At 39.0% G+C, this 17,598-nt stretch overlaps 1 protein-coding gene across 1 annotated transcript in view; it reads left to right on the top strand.

Moving 5' to 3' along the window:
* Positions 1-17,598, top strand: part of LOC126474622 (uncharacterized) — a 624,438-nt gene that overhangs the window by 357,376 nt on the left and 249,464 nt on the right. Inside the window, exon 7 of the mRNA XM_050102100.1 lies at positions 7,914-8,371. Within this exon, the coding sequence (XP_049958057.1) occupies positions 7,914-8,371 (458 nt within the window). The remainder of the gene's footprint in view (positions 1-7,913; positions 8,372-17,598) is intronic.

The following is a 17,598-nucleotide window of genomic DNA, read 5'->3' as shown; positions in this document are numbered from 1 at the left end:
TGAAGACACAGGAAAGTTTTAGACTGATTATATAATGGAAACAAAGAGGATTAGGAACTGGTTTTTAAATTGTAAGATATTTCCCAGAGCAGATGTAGACTATGACCAGAAATTGTTGGTTCTGAACTGTAGATTAAAACTGAAGAAATTGCAAAAAAGGTAGGAAATTAAAGGGATGTGACCTGTATAAGTTGAAAGAATCGAAGGTTGTTGAGAGTTTCAGAGGAAGTATTGGGCAACAATTGATTAGAACAGGGGAAAGGAGTAATAGTAGAAGATTAATGGGTAGCATTAAGATATGAAATAGTGAAGACAGCAGAGGATCAAATTGGTAAAAATACAATGCCTAGTATAAATTCTCAGATAACACAAAGGTATTGAATTTTACTAATGAAAGGAGAGAATTTAATAATGAAGTAAATGAAGTAGGTGAAAGGAAATACTAACGTTTAAAAATGAGATTCACCGGAAGTTCAAAATGGCTAAGCAGGAATGGCTCGAGAACAAATGCAAGGATTTAGAAGCATGGTTCACTAGGGGAAAGATAGATATCACCTACAGGAAAATTACAGAGGCTTTTGGGAAAAAGAGAAGCAGCTGTACAAATATCAAGAGCTCAGATGGAAAGCTAGTCCTAAGCGAAGAAGGGAAAGCTGAAAGGTGGAAGGAGTATATAGAGGCTGTATACAAGGGAGATGAACTATAAGGTAATGTTACAGAAAGAGAAGGTCTTGTAGCTAAAGACGAGATGGGAGATACAGTACTGCGAGAAGAATTTGACAGAGCTCTGAGAGCTCTACGTCGAAACATCGCCCTGGGGGTAGGTGATATTCCACCAGAACTACTGATAGCCATAGGAGAGCCAGTCATGACAAAACTCTTCCACCTGGTGTGCAAGATGTATGAGACAGGCAAAATATTCTCATACTTCAAGAAGAATGTAGTAATTCTAGTTACAAAGAAAGCAGTTGCTGACAGGTGTGAAAATTATGAACTCTCAGTTTAGTGAGTCATGGTTGCAAAATACTAACATGAATGCTTTACAGAAGAATGGAAAAACTGGTAGAAGCTGACCTTGAGGAAGATCAGTTTGGATACTGGAGAATTGTAGGAGCACACAAGACAATGCTGACCCTTTTACTTATCTTAGAAGATAGGTTAAAAAAAGACAAACCTACATTTGTAGGCTTAGAGAAAGCTTTTGACAATGTTGACTACAATACTGGGAGCGAAAGGCTATTTACAACTTGTGCAGAAACTAGACGGCATTTGTAAGAGTTGAGGGATATGGAAGGGATGCAGTGGTTGAGAAGAAAGTGAGACAGGGATGTAGCCTGTCCCCGATAGTATTCAGTCTGTACATTGAGCAAACAGTAAAGGAAACCAAAGAAAAATTTTGAGTGCGAATTAAAGTTCAAGGAGAAGAAATAAAAACATTGTGGTTTGCCGATGACATTGTGATTCTGTCAGAGACAGCAAGGGACTTGGAAGAGCATTTGAACCGAATGGACAGTGTCTTAAAAGGAGCATTAGCAAAAGAAAGACTAAGATAATGGAATGTAGTCAAATTAAAGCAGGTGATGGTGAGGAAATTAGATTAGCAAACGAGACACTTAAAGTAGTAGACGAGTTTTGCTTTTTGGGCAGCAAAATAACTGATGACAGTCAAAGTACAAAGAATATAAAATGTAGACTGGCAATGGCAAGAAAAGCATTTCTGAAGAAGAGAAATTTGTTAACTGTGAATATAGATTTAAGTGTAAGGAAGTCTTTTTCTGAAAGTATTTGAATGGAGTGTAGCCATGTATGGAAGTGAAACATAGATAGTAAAGAGTTTGGACAAAAGAGGATAGAAGCTTTCGAAATATGTTGCTACAGAAGAATGTTGAAGATTAGATTGGTCGATTATGTCACTAATGAGGAAGTACTGAGTAGAATTGTGGAGACAAGACATTTGTGGCACAACTTGATCAAAAGAAGGGACCATTGATAGGACACATTCTGAGACATCAAGGGATCATCAATTTAGTATGAGAGGAAAATTTGGGGGTATAAATCATAGAGGGAGATCAAGATATGAATACAGCAAGCAGGTTCAGAAAGATGTAGGTTGCAGTAGTTCTTTGGAGATAACGATTCTCTCACAGGATAGAGTAGCATCGAGAGCTGTATCAAACCATTATTTGGACTGAAGACCACAATAATAACAGTTTCTTCTGCTTGTAAATCATAGCTTCCTCTGTTTCCATAACTCATTGCATCGATGTGGCTCATGCTTTCAGTACCTTTCATATTTTCAATTTGCTACACCTCCTTTGCAATCAGATTTGTGTATTTTGTTACAAGAAAACTGGACAGTACAGGGTTGTTATAACTAAACTTTGTGGAAACAATTGAATGGGTATCCAGAAGAGAAATACTGTATAAATCATGAAAAGATACACATTTTAATTTACATGTGAGAGGTTAACATTTATTAATTGTGTACCATGTTTACATTCTAAGTTACATTGTTCAATATGACAACAATCTGCATCCACGACAGCATGGAGCTGTGCTAGAGATTGCTCTATTGCTGCTCAAAACATCTCAGGTGGGATATTTAAGCTGTTTTCATTTTTAACCTTCAATGTGTGTTACGACTACACACTGTGTCCAGCATTTTCATCAGTTGCAACAGCAACAATTTGTGGCACTATTAGAAGTTGGCCTCTCCCAAGAGCAGTTCTCAGATTCCCAGTTAATTCAACCTTTTGAATCATGTTCTTCAAGCCAAGCGCTGGAAGAGGACCTCTCTGTATTCCTTACCACATCAGTATTCACAAAGAGCAGCCGCATTTTGCTGTTGTTATGGTGAAATAGCTTTATGAATAAAGCCCTGCTCATCTTGTGCACACCCATGATGACTGTCTGCAACCCGAATGCACTCTGATGCTTGTGTTTCAACCCTACATCACCATACCAGTACTGGCACTTAATGGCAAGTCATGACACTAACACAACTAAAACTGGACCAATAAAAAATCAGTTGAGGGCGGTGAGGGGGCAACGACGTTTATGACGATGACACACACACACACACACACACACACACACACACACACACACACACACACACACTTCTGGATATTTTGTTTATTTCTCCTTGTGTTGTTGCAGTGCTGTTTCACTTGATTATGATGCTTACATCACCAACAAATAGCACTATATGTGCTCTATCAGTGTAAGATAAAAGGTATTTTATGTGTAGCAAGGAAAAAAGTGGTCCTAGAATTTTACCCTCTTGAATGCCAGAAGTAATTTGTTCCCACTTAGAAGAAGAGTCATCATGAAAGTTGCATGAGATAACATGGCTCTTCATTTCTCATTTTAAATATGAAATGAATCAGTTACTCATTGTACCTCAAAAGCCATAAACTTAAGTTTCTCCAAGTTGTGATTTACTCAGTCAGATGCCTCAGACAGATCACTAAAGATCCTGCCAGATGAATTCTTGTCTTATAGATATTTTAACAAAGTCAGTAAAGTGGTAGATGAAACATAAACAGGTTTCTGCGGCCGTTGTCACATACAATGAAATTTTTCTGAGTTAGTGACCGCATTATTAATATACACTCCTGGAAATGGAAAAAAGAACACATTGACACCGGTGTGTCAGACCCACCATACTTGCTCCGGATACTGCGAGAGGGCTGTACAAGCAATGATCACACGCACGGCACAGCGGACACACCAGGAACCGCGGTGTTGGCCGTCGAATGGCGCTAGCTGCGCAGCATTTGTGCACCGCCGCCGTCAGTGTCAGCCAGTTTGCCGTGGCATACGGAGCTCCATCGCAGTCTTTAACACTGGTAGCATGCCGCGACAGCGTGGATGTGAACCGTATGTGCAGTTGACGGACTTTGAGCGAGGGCGTATAGTGGGCATGCGGGAGGCCGGGTGGACGTACCGCCGAATTGCTCAACACGTGGGGCGTGAGGTCTCCACAGTACATCGATGTTGTCGCCAGTGGTCGGCGGAAGGTGCACGTGCCCGTCGACCTGGGACCGGACCGCAGCGACGCACGGATGCACGCCAAGACCGTAGGATCCTACGCAGTGCCGTAGGGGACCGCACCGCCACTTCCCAGCAAATTAGGGACACTGTTGCTCCTGGGGTATCGGCGAGGACCATTCGCAACCGTCTCCATGAAGCTGGGCTACGGTCCCGCACACCGTTAGGCCGTCTTCCGCTCACGCCCCAACATCGTGCAGCCCGCCTCCAGTGGTGTCGCGACAGGCGTGAATGGAGGGACGAATGGAGACGTGTCGTCTTCAGCGATGAGAGTCGCTTCTGCCTTGGTGCCAATGATGGTCGTATGCGTGTTTGGCGCCGTGCAGGTGAGCGCCACAATCAGGACTGCATACGACCGAGGCACACAGGCCCAACACCCGGCATCATGGTGTGGGGAGCGATCTCCTACACTGGCCGTACACCACTGGTGATCATCGAGGGGACACTGAATAGTGCACGGTACATCCAAACCGTCATCGAACCCAACGATCTACCATTCGTAGACCGGCAAGGGAACTTGCTGTTCCAACAGGATAATGCACGTCCACATGTATCCCGTGCCACCCAACATGCTCTAGAAGGTGTAAGTCAACTACCCTGGCTAGCAAGATCTCCGGATCTGTCCCCCATTGAGCATGTTTGGGACTGGATGAAGCGTCGTCTCACGCGGTCTGCACGTCCAGCACGAACGCTGGTCCAACTGAGGCGCCAGGTGGAAATGGCATGGCAAGCCGTTCCACAGGACTACATCCAGCATCTCTACGATCGTCTCCATGGGAGAATAGCAGCCTGCATTGCTGCGAAAGATGGATATACACTGTACTAGTGCCGACATTGTGCATGCTCTGTTGCCTGTGTCTACGTGCCTGTGGTTCTGTCTGTGTGATCATGTGATGTATCTGACCCCAGGAATGTGTCAATAAAGTTTCCCCTTCCTGGGACAATGAATTCACGGTGTTCTTATTTCAATTTCCAGGAGTGTATATAAAACTACCGATGTTTCGGTCCCTGTTGCAAGCAATCTCATTCAGGGTGTTTTTGTTTACTGCTGAATGAGAAAACTTTGTTTCTTATATGCCACAGACAGATGGTGTAGCTATGGGCTCCCTTCTCTCACCTATTGCAGCAGACATCTTTATGGAAGCATTTGAAGAAACAGCACTCCAGTCCACAGCATTATGCCCAGGATGTTGGTTCCATTATGTTGATGATACTTTCATCATCTGGCCGCATGGAGAGGACAAGCTACGAAATTTCCACCAAAACCTCCAGCAACAGCACTGCATTCACTATGGAGATAGAAAAGAATGGGGTGCTGCCTTTCCTCGAGATGGAAGGTCACAGAAAGCCTGATGGTAAACTGAGCCATAGAGTGTATAGGAAGCCAACCAGTACTGACAGGTACCTGCATGCCTCCTCCCATCATCACCCTATGCAGAAGAAATCCACCATGCACACTTTGATGAAGAGGGCTCACAGGATCAGCGATAAGGAACATCTAAAGGGTGAACTATAAAACCTCAAATCAATTTTTTGTGCCAGTGGTTATGGAATGAAGTAATAGATAAAACTGTGATGGCAAAGAATGAAGGCAGTAGAGGAGAGCAAAAGGAAGCACAAAACATTGCTCTATTGCCATATGTTCAAGCTGTCACTGAACGGGAGGGCAGAATTCTCTGCCGAGCAGGGGAGGGCAGAATTCTCCACCGAGCAGGAATCATGCCAATTTTCTGAAGCAACAACAGAATAAAAGATGTTTTTCACACGATGAAAGATACAGTTGACAAACTATATGCTGCTGGAGTTTACGAGATCAGGTGTGAATGTGGATTAATGTATGTAGGTGAGACGGGGTTACCCATCAGCATACGGATATCTGAACATGAGAAATATATCCGACTAATACAGTACACCAAGTCAATGGTGGCAGAACATCACGATGAGTGCAGTAAACAGATTGATTTTGGTGAAGCATGCATATTGGTGAAACAGCATCTTACTTTCAGGAGGAAGATTAGAGACGCAATAGAAATAGACAAGTGGCTGGCCAACATGAATGGAGAAGACGGCTACCGACTTCCAATGTCTTGGCGGCCATCAATAACAGCACTATGGGACAATAGCTCACGTGAAGCAACACATACAGACGCGCGGGATACTGCAGCGGCTGTAGATACATAGAGTACTGGCGTGCCTCGGCTGGCAGGAAAACAACACCACGTTCCAGCTGCCGCCTGGTTTTCTATTCACCGATTTCTACCAATCACAAGCAGTAATGCAAACATTAATCAAAAGGTCGGGTTTCCACCAATGAAAATAAATAATAAAAACACCAATAAAGACTTCTAACATCCCTCCCCTTCATTCTAAACAGCATGTCAGAATTAGATAACAGCCATGTCTACAGCTATATAAGAAACAAAGTTTTCTCATTCAGCAGTAAACCAAAACACCCTGAAGATGGTCGCTTGCAACAGGGACCAAAATGTCAGTAGTTTTATATAAACACATCAAAAAAAGTTCTGCATCAACCCGGTTCCCAGAACTCCTGAGGATACCTGTTGACTGTGGATATTGTATCACAGACACAGTCCCTTTGACTGTTCAGAGATGTCACTAAACGCGCCCAAAAATGTAAACAACCAGGCAGGAGCAGTGCCTATTAGATGGAGGGGGTTCGACAGCCAATCAGTTCCAGTCATTCCACCAGGAAGGAGGTACACGGCTTGTGTTATCTGTAGTTCAACGATGCCTAGATGGTCAATAACACAGTTTGATCGCATCTGCTTTGTTCCATTGTGCCAGAAAGGGCTCTCAACAAGGGAAGTCTCCAGGCGTCTCAGAGTGAACCAGAGTGGAGACATGGAGGAGATACAGAGAGACAGGAAGTGTTGATGACATGCCTGGCTCAGGCCGCCCAAGGGCTACTATTGCAGTGGATGACCGCTACCTACGGATTATGGCTCGGATTGAAAAGGACTGTTTATGGACGACATGACCCAGCAACCAATCTGAGGGATCCACACTGAATCGCAGTTGAGGAGTGGGACAATCTGGACCAACAGTGCCTTGATGAACTTGGGATAGTATGCCACGACGAATACAGGCATGCATCAGTGCAGGAGGATGTGCTACTGGGTATTAGAGGTATCAGTATGTACAGCAATCTGGAGGATCATCTCTGAAGGTCTCGCTGTATGGTGGTACAACATGCAATGTTTGTCACTATTCCAGTTTTCTGTACAGGTTCCAGAAGTCTCGGAACCGAGGTGATGCAAAACTTTTTTTGATGTGTCTTTGTTGACTATGCGATCAGAAACCCAGAAAAATTTTATTGAATGCTAGATGAAATGTTCAGCAAAGAGATCTTTGTGAAATATAAATTGTGACTGACTCAGAATCTCATATTTGCAGATATGTTCAACCATTCTTAAATACATCATATTTCCCAAAACTTTAAGGTGTTAATTGTGATTGAATTAATAGTTATGTCTTTCTTACTACCTTCCTGAAGTAGGAGTCTAACAATGGTGTACTGTCGTCTGCCTGGAGAGTTACATTGTGAAAATTACTCTTTAGCTGTGTGCAGCAGCTATACAAGAAAACTATGCTCTTAATATTTTAATTGAAATGATTTAAAACTTAGGATGACTTTTGCTTTCAAAAAATTAATTATTTTCATGATTTCTCTGGATATAGTTGGAATGATATCAAATAGATTTTATGCTTGTGAGACTAACTGTTGCATATACCAAAATGCCTTATCTATTCAGCTGGCTGTGCTGAGTTTCTCAGTTATATTTTGAAATTGATTGTTAAAGAAGCTTGTGAGACTTGTGATATAACTGTATTTGTTTCAGACTTTGATGAAACATGCTATGCAACATCTACTGAAAAGACATCTCCCATCAAGTTAGATAAAGAATCTTCTGAAACGACTGTCACTGTCCTCAAAGGCAATAAAAATGTTAATAAAAATAAAATGCCTTCAAAGACAAGTGGGTCATCCCTTATAAAATTAGGCAAAAAAACTTCTGAAATGAATTCCACTGTTCACAAAGGCAGGAAAAATGTTAATAAAGACAGAACGCAGTCTGGGACAAATAGCTCAGCTACTATGAAAAGTACTTCACAGACAAGGAAGACTTCAAAGAAACCAAAGTTGTCCAACAGTACTAAGGAAATGGAATCCTCAGTTGAAGCAGATGAATTATCACCTAAATGCCAGAGCTCTAACAAAACTATGACACCAGCACCATCAGGAGAAGTTATTTCAAAAGAAAAACCATGTAAAGTAACTCTGTCCTCAAACTCAAAGGTGAATTTTTGTGTTGTTCAAGATGAAATGAAAACACAAGTTTTTAAGATATTGTAGTTTTACAAGTTAAGAGTAACTTAAATAATTCTAGGTACAGAATTGTGTTCTCATGTAATTTCCTGGATTATTACTTTAGTCTGTATTTGTTGGTTATGATCAAACAATGGAAACTCCAAGTAGGAATATCAACAATGTAGGAAAAGACAGTTTGTTACTGAATGTAAAGAAGTACCAGACAGGCACAATTAAAAGACACTTACATAAAGCTTTCAGCCACAGTCTTCATCAGTAGAGAGAGACACACACTGTTTACACCCACAAGCAGGCACACATATCCAGCCCGAGATGCTGGAGTTGGCAGTCGTGTGTGTGAGGTGTGCCAGCTTGTGGGTGAATGGTGTGTGTCTCTCGTTATTGACGAAGGCTGTACCTGAAGGCTTTACATAAGTCTCTTTTTATTGTGCCTGTCAGCAACTTGACGTTGCTTCTTTACTGGTTATAAGTCAAAGTTGTTCTCTTTTGTGGTCTGTTTCCAGTATTACGTTAAACTGAGAATTCATTGAGTAAGAACTACAACAGAAATTGGGTATTACAGCAAAAGAATTCTCTGTGTGTTTCAATTTATATTTTTCTTATACTTATAATTTTCCATTGTTATTAACTTTATTTCCAATCTCATGACTAAGAATTAGATACTGATTGTAAAAATTTTAATTGTATATATGTGTGTGTGATGAATTATCTCAGATGATCATAAGGAAAAATAGTCATTACAGTTTAAAGAATGATGACGGTTCTGCAGAGTGTAGATTCACATGTTGAAGCACAAACTCGGTTGCTGAAAGGCTTTGCTTTCCCGTCTGTTGTCCATGTACTGTCGTGAAAACCAGCTTGAACACTGAATATAATTCAGACAGTATTTTTTACAGCAACTAATGCTTTTAAATAGAATTGTATGTCATTTGTTTCTATAGGATATTGGAAATTCTAACTTTAGTACCCACCAGCCCAAGAATTGATATGGAGGAAAAGTCAGAGATGGTAAGGATTCATGCTACGGCACTAGCTTGCTCCTGTGAAAGGTGCTACTGCTGCTGCTGCTGGCATGTCATGTGGACCTGTCTACTGATGTAACAGAGTCTGTTAAATACAATGGTCCTGCACTTGTCCAGCAGTACTTGCTATTCTCTGACATGTATGATACATGCCATAGATAGGAGAGTGATTGAGCTTGCTTGTGTTTATATTTTTTCAGTTCAGATCACTCCCTGGACTGCTCATGCACACTTAAGATTACTTTGACTGTGCTCTGAACTTTGCATTTAGTTAGCCGTTCACTTGGTTAACTCTGCCATCATTGACCACATAACTGCCTGTTTGTTCCACTGGTCTCTGCATTGTCGCTAGTGTGAATGATCATTTACTGTGTTCTACTTATGATGAGTAGAAGAGAAAAGTAACCAATAATGACATTCTACAGGTATCGAGATTTAGTCTGTGTAAGAGCGGAGTCACTTACATGATCACATCAAAGTGATGGACTGTATGTGTATCAGCTTACTATAATAATCTTCTCAGTCAGTTGTGTGCCAAAAAACACCTATATTGTTCAGTGTGTTGTGTGCCAAAAACATACATGTTGAGTGGGAAATGGTGACCACAGTGGAAAAGTGTAAAGAGATACAATATTTAGGACTACAGTATGAAAGGGAAAGAAAGGGAACTAGGAAATGTTTCAAGACCTAAAAAGGATTCTTTTCTAAAATTACACTTATTTTAAATATTGCGAAACATTTCAATTTTTGTTAAGCTGAAGCAGGCAACTGGTATTGTTTTCTTTGTTATGTTGAGCATGGTGTAAAATTGATAGTCAAGTAAGGTTGAATATGCAAGAGCTGTTCAGGGAGAAGTGGAGAGGATGCCATGCGGCAAATATGAGAATCCTGGGTTGAGTTTCTATAATCTATTGTGGGCCATTATTGTTATAAGTTCATTAATAATGTGTGTTTACAGTAGAAATAAACATTTGTATAATTTGAGAGAACCAAGTAATTGTTAATTATCGATACATTATCTCCTTCCATGTCTTTTTTAGTTTGATAGGTTTCCCCACACTCTCATGTTCTATTAAACCTTCCAAAATGTAAGTCTGTTGCAAAATACAGGCAGAGTTTTCTAGCACTGACTTGTTAACAATCTTTGAGTTTAACTTCTATAAAGATTCCTCCATGAATAAAGGCATTTTGTATCTCACAGTTGAGCTAAACAAGAGGAGCTATACTGATGGTATCTTCTATGACGGAGCCAGGGTCTTTGTTTGTAAAAATTATAAAATACTGCTTGTAAAATTATGATGTTAATTGTTCTCATGTGCACAGCTGGAGACATATATCCATGAGAAACACTAAGGTGTTTCTACTTTTTCAGTTTTGATTTTTTTTTGTGCTTCCCCCAGTTGGGTACTTTTGTGCAAGAAAATGAGTTGTGTATAATTTGGGTGCAGTAGTAAAAGGAGGAGTGCCCTAGGCCCCCACATTTTAAGGATAGGGGAAGGACTGCTTTCTGGCTCCTGCACCCCCTTTTTTTTTTTGGGGGGGGGGGGGGGATTGCTTAAAATTCCCCTACCAACTTTTTTCCTTTCCCTTATTCCACCTCCTCCACCTCCAAGTAGTGAGCCAACAACTTTATGCCAGAATGAGATTCTCACTCTGCAGCAACATATGTGCTGTTTTGAAATTTCCTGACATTAAAGCTATGTGCTGGACATCATGCAGGCTTGACTCACAACCTGCCCACACAGCTTCACTTCGGCCATTACGTCTCTCCTAAATTCCAAATTTCACAGAAACTCTTGTACATAGTTTTCTGGGCGAGCACTCCTGGAAGAAATTGTACTGCAGAGAAGATAAGTTGTGTAGGCAGAAGTGAAGCTCAGAAGAAGGTCATATGTCAGTCTGGATTGCCTGCCAAAGGCAAGGTTCTGAATTTGAAACCAAATATGCACATAGTTTTAATCTGCAAGGAAGTTGTAACAACTTTGTTACATTCAGTTTAATATTGCTATTGGTGTATTAATTTTGATAATACACTGTATAGTAATTTTACATACCATGCGTGTGTGTCAAATGTGATTGGAAAATTGCATTTCGTTTTAGAAATCCGTATTGTGTGAAGTTTCAGTTTTATGCCCCAGAAACTTGCAGTGGTACCTGGTTACATTGTGAAGCACACACAGTTTCTGTTTCACATTTATTGTAAATAATCTATGGCAGTCCTGCATGTTTCACATTTCTTGTAAATAATTTATGGCAGTCCTGCATGAGCTGGTTGTATTTCTTGGTTGGATCATTTAGAACTTTCAGTGTATTAACAGTGTGTAGACTCTTTGTTTCCATACCACTATAAAGGATATGACTCTGACTTATAACTTGCCACTCAAATTATGTCTGTAAAAATAGTCATATTTTGTTACTCAAAAACTGTTTAATCCAGTTATCTAAGAGTGTTGATTGCTACCTGAAACCTTTTAATATCTTCACCTGATGGTTCTGCCATACAATTCTGTGTATTTACCTTTTTCATTTTATATGCAGAACTCAAATTAACAAAGAATTCTAGGGTGACAGGTTTTTCAGTTTCACTGCATAACAACAGAGATGACGATTTCCAAAGTTTTAAAGGAAGCTGAAATCCAAATTGCCTGGTTTGGCAACTGAAAAGTTTAACCATGCTTTGACATACACTCTAATGAGGAAAATACAAATATTAAAAACTGAATCCTCTTCTTGTGGTGATAATTCAAATAAATATTTTCAAGCAATAAATAGCTTTTCCATCCAGCTTGCATAATCAATAGCTCCTGAAGACATGATTAATTCTAAAAATTCTCTGTAGTCCTCTGTAGAAATGTTCCTTGGCCTTTTCATCAATTCCAGTTGGGTATTTAATTAACATGGATTTCAGACCAAATGTTCTGATATTCTGTTAACACCTCTGTTTGCACATCCCATCTTTTCCTTAAAAATATTTCTGAGATTGTTTTACACATGTTATACCTGCCAGGTAAACGCATGGCATTTTTTCCAGAAAAATTTCAATTAAAACACCCACTTTTCTAAAAAGACCCACATTTGATGCTGTTGTGTCAGAAACTGCATTTATAACTGAAAATCCTCTTCAGCAAGAATTTCATAGACAGTTGTTGTCTGCTCCTATCAGCTCTCAGAGAGTAATGCAGACACTCTTAAGAAATTTCCCACAAAGAATCACAGGAAACCTGTCAATGACATTGTAACCTGTTAATGCAGGAATCAACTGACCATCCCAATGAACAATAGCAGCCTGCAGTTTCTTATCTGTAAATCGATTCTTTATTTCAGTATCCTTCTCCTCTCAATAATTGTAAATAGTTCTATTTGATCGCAAAATTTTCGATAATTTAACTTCTAATTTTAATTGAAGTTTTTTGAGGACCTCTTGTATTTCTTCCTCCAACAATAGCTATCAGGATGTAACTGTTGTCCTGTAACTGATCCTGCAATTATTCAAGGCTGCAGAAAGCTGAGATGTCATTACTGCTTGATGTCCTCTTCTCTCTCTCTCTCTCTCTCTCTCTCTCTCTCTCTCTCACTCTCTTCCACCTCTTTGAAACTCTTGAGACAGTGACATCTGCGTACCTGAAACTTTCTTGAAATCTAGAAACTCTGAATCAACACTGCATACCTGTGAATCAATGCTGCTTGAGCTTGATGTCATTATTTGAGCATATTGATCTACAAGGGGGAGGGAAAAACTGATTAATAGTAAGTCAAATAACTGAAATATGAATTAAAAACAGCATTGATGAGTGATGATGAGTTTTTCTTTCAAGTTATTTTGAGATACATTTATGTGTTAAGCCTGAGTTATGGTTACTTGTTGAATTTCATATTTACTTTGTTGTTATCCCTTCACAGTTGCCCCTGATTGCTCAGAAACTCTTCTCTCTTTCTTGTATTTTTTGGTGAGCCAGTTCAAAAGATGAGTTGATTATCACAATCTGTTGTATTTCTGTGCGTGGCAGCAATTACAGGAATACCCGTATGAAGTGGTTTTTTGAAAATAATAAAAGATAGAAAAAGGTAGATAGATTGTAGTCTTACTGCACTAGTTTGAGGTCTGTTGCAGCATGAGCATTTACGACCATTTTAAAATCACCACGTACATGGAGTTTGCTATTTTGTTCCCTTATTGGCACTTCTGGTGTCCAATGCCTTGGCAGTGATTGTTCTACCACACCTTGATCCTGTAACCTGTAGATTTCTGTTTTTGCAATGTCTTTTTCGGTCACAGGGGATGGGTGAGAGCTTAAAAGAATTTTGGTGCTGCTGGTAGCTTCATGGTCAGGTCAGCTGTAGAGTTGTTCTCTTACCTGACTTGCATAAAGTAATGCTGGAAAGAGTCTATATAAGTCATCTAACACTTTGAAAGGGTTGTCATAAGATGTTTTCTGGATGGAAACTGCCAAGCCATGAAGGTGTCTTAATGTGAAAAAGTAGATTGTATTTTCTTTTGTGATACACTTCTGCATGATGGACCAGTGATGATTAATATATAAATCGGAATATCTTGATTTTCTCACTCTATTGGATAATGTTGTGTGCCCGACACTGTTGAAGATGCTGGACAAGTGTAAGAATCCAGATTAATCAACTTCACTGAAGGACTTGTGTCAACTGGAAATTGTGAATGATAACCATAATACAGCTACTATCCTTCAGTCGCAAGTAAAAACACAACACTCGAGAGCAGACACAGTCCAAGTGGCTGCTCCAGTTCCACACCCGTGAATTTTCTAAGCGTTGAAACAGTATGGTTGTATTGCTGCTGGCTAATTTCATTTAAGATCACCCAAAATAAAGAAATCTCATTGCCATCATGTCACAGACATTTGTAAAAACTTGGTGTAAGAAAGTGATAAAAAATAATTTTTTCCAAATCTTTTAGGTCAAAACTGTAGTCAGGGGGCTATTTTGAAATGTCTAGCATTTTCTCCATCTGGCATCGGTACAAAAGGTAGGTTGAAAGTTTTTAACTGCTATAACTCCCTTATTTATAAATCAATTTTATTCAATTTGGTGTCATTAGAAAGATAAAAGGGCGAACTATATCACTAAACTATAAAAATGCTGCAACTGTGCCTATAAATATGTGCAAATCTGTAATTAATGTAATTTTTCAAAAACATATTTTACGAACTTCATGAATTTTTTTCGTCAAAATCACAAGTTTCACCATTTTAAATTTGGTCTCAAAGAATTCCTATTGTCATACATTTCAACATAAAAAAATCAGGAAGGTGTTTGTTCTGTTTAATCATTTGAAACAGAAAGAAAATAAATAATAATATACACATTTCATTTTGTGACTCTTACCTAGTGGTCATAAATGATGATCAGTTCTCATAAAACACATTCATAAAATTCTAAAAAGCATTGATTCTGTCAAACAAGTTTTCAATGGACAATATTATGTCTGATTCAAAAGTATATAAACGACCAGTACTTGTGATTGCACTAGGAGCAGGCAAAGTCATTAAAATGTTTTCATAAGGTATCCAGCAAACATCAGTGTGAAGTGGCCATGAATTACTTGAGGAAGGGCCACTTGCACTCATGAACTTGACTTTTGCATCTCTGTGTTCTTTACTTATCTCTAGAATTTTTCCAACCCACCACTGGTTATCGTAGATAGCTGCGACAAATGTTTCTTCTTTAATTGTGTTAGAGGCAGTGTTTTGAATTCCATGAGGAAGTTGAGTGAATTTAGTAGATGATGAAACACGCTTTATCAGCAACTTGAAGATGAAACACGCTTTATCAGCAACTTTGTTTTCATTCAGTGGTTTGAAAAAATGATTCACTCTTGTCCCGGGAATGGTAGAACCAGTCTCATACCGTTTTTGTAACATGTTTGTAAACTTTGTTATCTCCTCTGTTGTAACATAAAAGGTTTCTATTCCTGGAACATGAGGTTTGGCAAATGTAAACAGATCTTTTGGGCTTAAAATGTGTCTGTCATATGGACACTGTAAACTTGCTCTTGTTGCTAAACGTTTAATAGTACCACCAACTCCAGCACATGCATTTTTGCCATGACTAGTGGCAAAAAAATTCCATTCTGCAGTTACTCCATGATCTTACTTGTGATGGCACAGATTTAAAAAGTTCTTGAAGTTTTTATATTGTGCAGAACTGCCATCACTGAAGTACATAACATGCTGGATGTGTGGTAATTGTTCCAATACATAAGTGAGAGCAGTTTTCTGGAAAACATAGAATGTGTTTGTATCATGCTGCAAACAGTCACTTATACAACACAATGACATTGACATAATGCAATCATCTGTTTTAAAGTAAACTACAAAAGGAAGAAAGGTGACTTGAATGTTCTGCCAGTGAAATCCATGTGCTGCATCCTGAAGCAAACAGGTATAGTTCTCTGCAAAATCCACTATGATGATGCATGTAGTATCAGAGAGGGTTTCTTTGCTTGATTTGAAGTAGTGACTGTGATATTTTGATTCATAATGATGTTGTGTTAAGTTTTGAAGTTTTTGCACGAGATACTTAACAAATTCATTGGTCGTCTTCATTAATGTCTCCAGTGTAGGTCAATCAGTTTGCATCCATTGTTTGAATACAACATTTTCACAATCTTGTAAGGACTCCAGCTCAATTAAAAAATTGCGCAGTTCATATTCGTCAGGACACCGAGAACAGCGATGCAGCATGCACTCCTCGTTTTCCAGATTGCAAACGAGTTTCTGTAGATGTTCAGTGCACGGTTCTTTCAAATGTGCAGCATGCATTAACAGTTTTACGTTTTGGTGATACATACATACACATACGTTATGCATTCCACGACTGTTTACAGTAACACATTATTTTGGCAAAATTTATTGTCACAAAATTTAGTAAAACTGATTTTATCTTCACGGTATTTTTCTCTGAAAGCTAAGTATACATCTTTCAGATTATGTAAAATCAGTCTTTTTGTGTTATACACTCTTTTGCCATTTTCTGAAGGGACATACAGACAGTCATTTTTATTTGCAGAAATGCGACTTATATCATCTTCACAGTAAAAATTCTGGACATATTTTTCCACATCCTTACCTATTCTGTTTCCCACTTTATAACTCCATTTTGACAAAATGCCATCTTCCTTTAGCAATACCCTCGATTTCTTCACCATGTTTTCGGTAATGTTAAAAAACATGTGGAATTTTTCTTTACTCCATAAAGCTGGTGCTATGGTAAGTATTTGTAGTTTTTCTTTAACACAACTTCTGCTGAATTTCTCTTTTAAGTTTTTGCATTAAAATATTACAGTCTGTACATTCAGCACTGCTAGTTTCTTCAGACACATTTTTCACTGGAACATGTAGCACTTCTGATGCTGTTTGCTGGAATTTTAAAGCTGAGCAACGAGACTTGGATCGAATGTATTCTGGACGTGTATCTTGTGCTCTCTTGGTAACCTTAAATGGTGAAATTTCAAGTAGTTCACAACTTTCATTAAGTTTTTGAAGAGTTGTAGGTGAATCTGGTGTATATTCTTGATCTTCAACTTCATATTCATCCATCCCGGAAGGTTATCCCCCATAGGAGATAAAATGTCCTTACAGCATGTTATGCACAGCTTGGTACCTGGGATAAGTCCAAGTGTTTTATATTTCCTTGCCATGGTTAAAGAAATAGGTTTCAAAGATTTCTTAACAGTCTTTTTACCATGCTTCTTAAAAGGGTCGCAGAAAATTCTTTGTCTGTCTTCAAATGTTCCCAAATAGAGCCTTTTGTGAGAAAAACAAACACACTCAGTATTTTCACAGGTGCTTCTTAGCTTCAATAATCAATATCAGCTTGATTCAGGGTTGACATATCTATTAAATCAAGCTCTTCACTGCTACTACTTTTCTTCTGACACATAACTGCTGACACAAAACCTAAAGAACATTTGTTTTCCATTGTGATTTTTTATCAACTGTGTATGTTGCAGAAAAGAACTGGATGGTTTGAAACTTTTTCTTGTTCTCTAATTACCAAACAGAATGGCTGCTTATGTAAGAAGAACAAGATCAAGACAAAAAAGTCCTTCAGATATATAAAGTGCACAGACACAAAAAAACCTAACACACACAGCCTATGTTGCATGTGAGTGTTGCTGCTAGGCTGAATTTTTCATTG

The sequence above is a fragment of the Schistocerca serialis genome, chromosome 4 (genome assembly GCF_023864345.2).
Source record: "Schistocerca serialis cubense isolate TAMUIC-IGC-003099 chromosome 4, iqSchSeri2.2, whole genome shotgun sequence".
NCBI lineage: Eukaryota > Metazoa > Arthropoda > Insecta > Orthoptera > Acrididae > Schistocerca > Schistocerca serialis.
The sequence above is the reverse complement of the archived record's forward strand: the minus strand, read 5'-3'. Positions and strand labels throughout refer to the sequence as shown.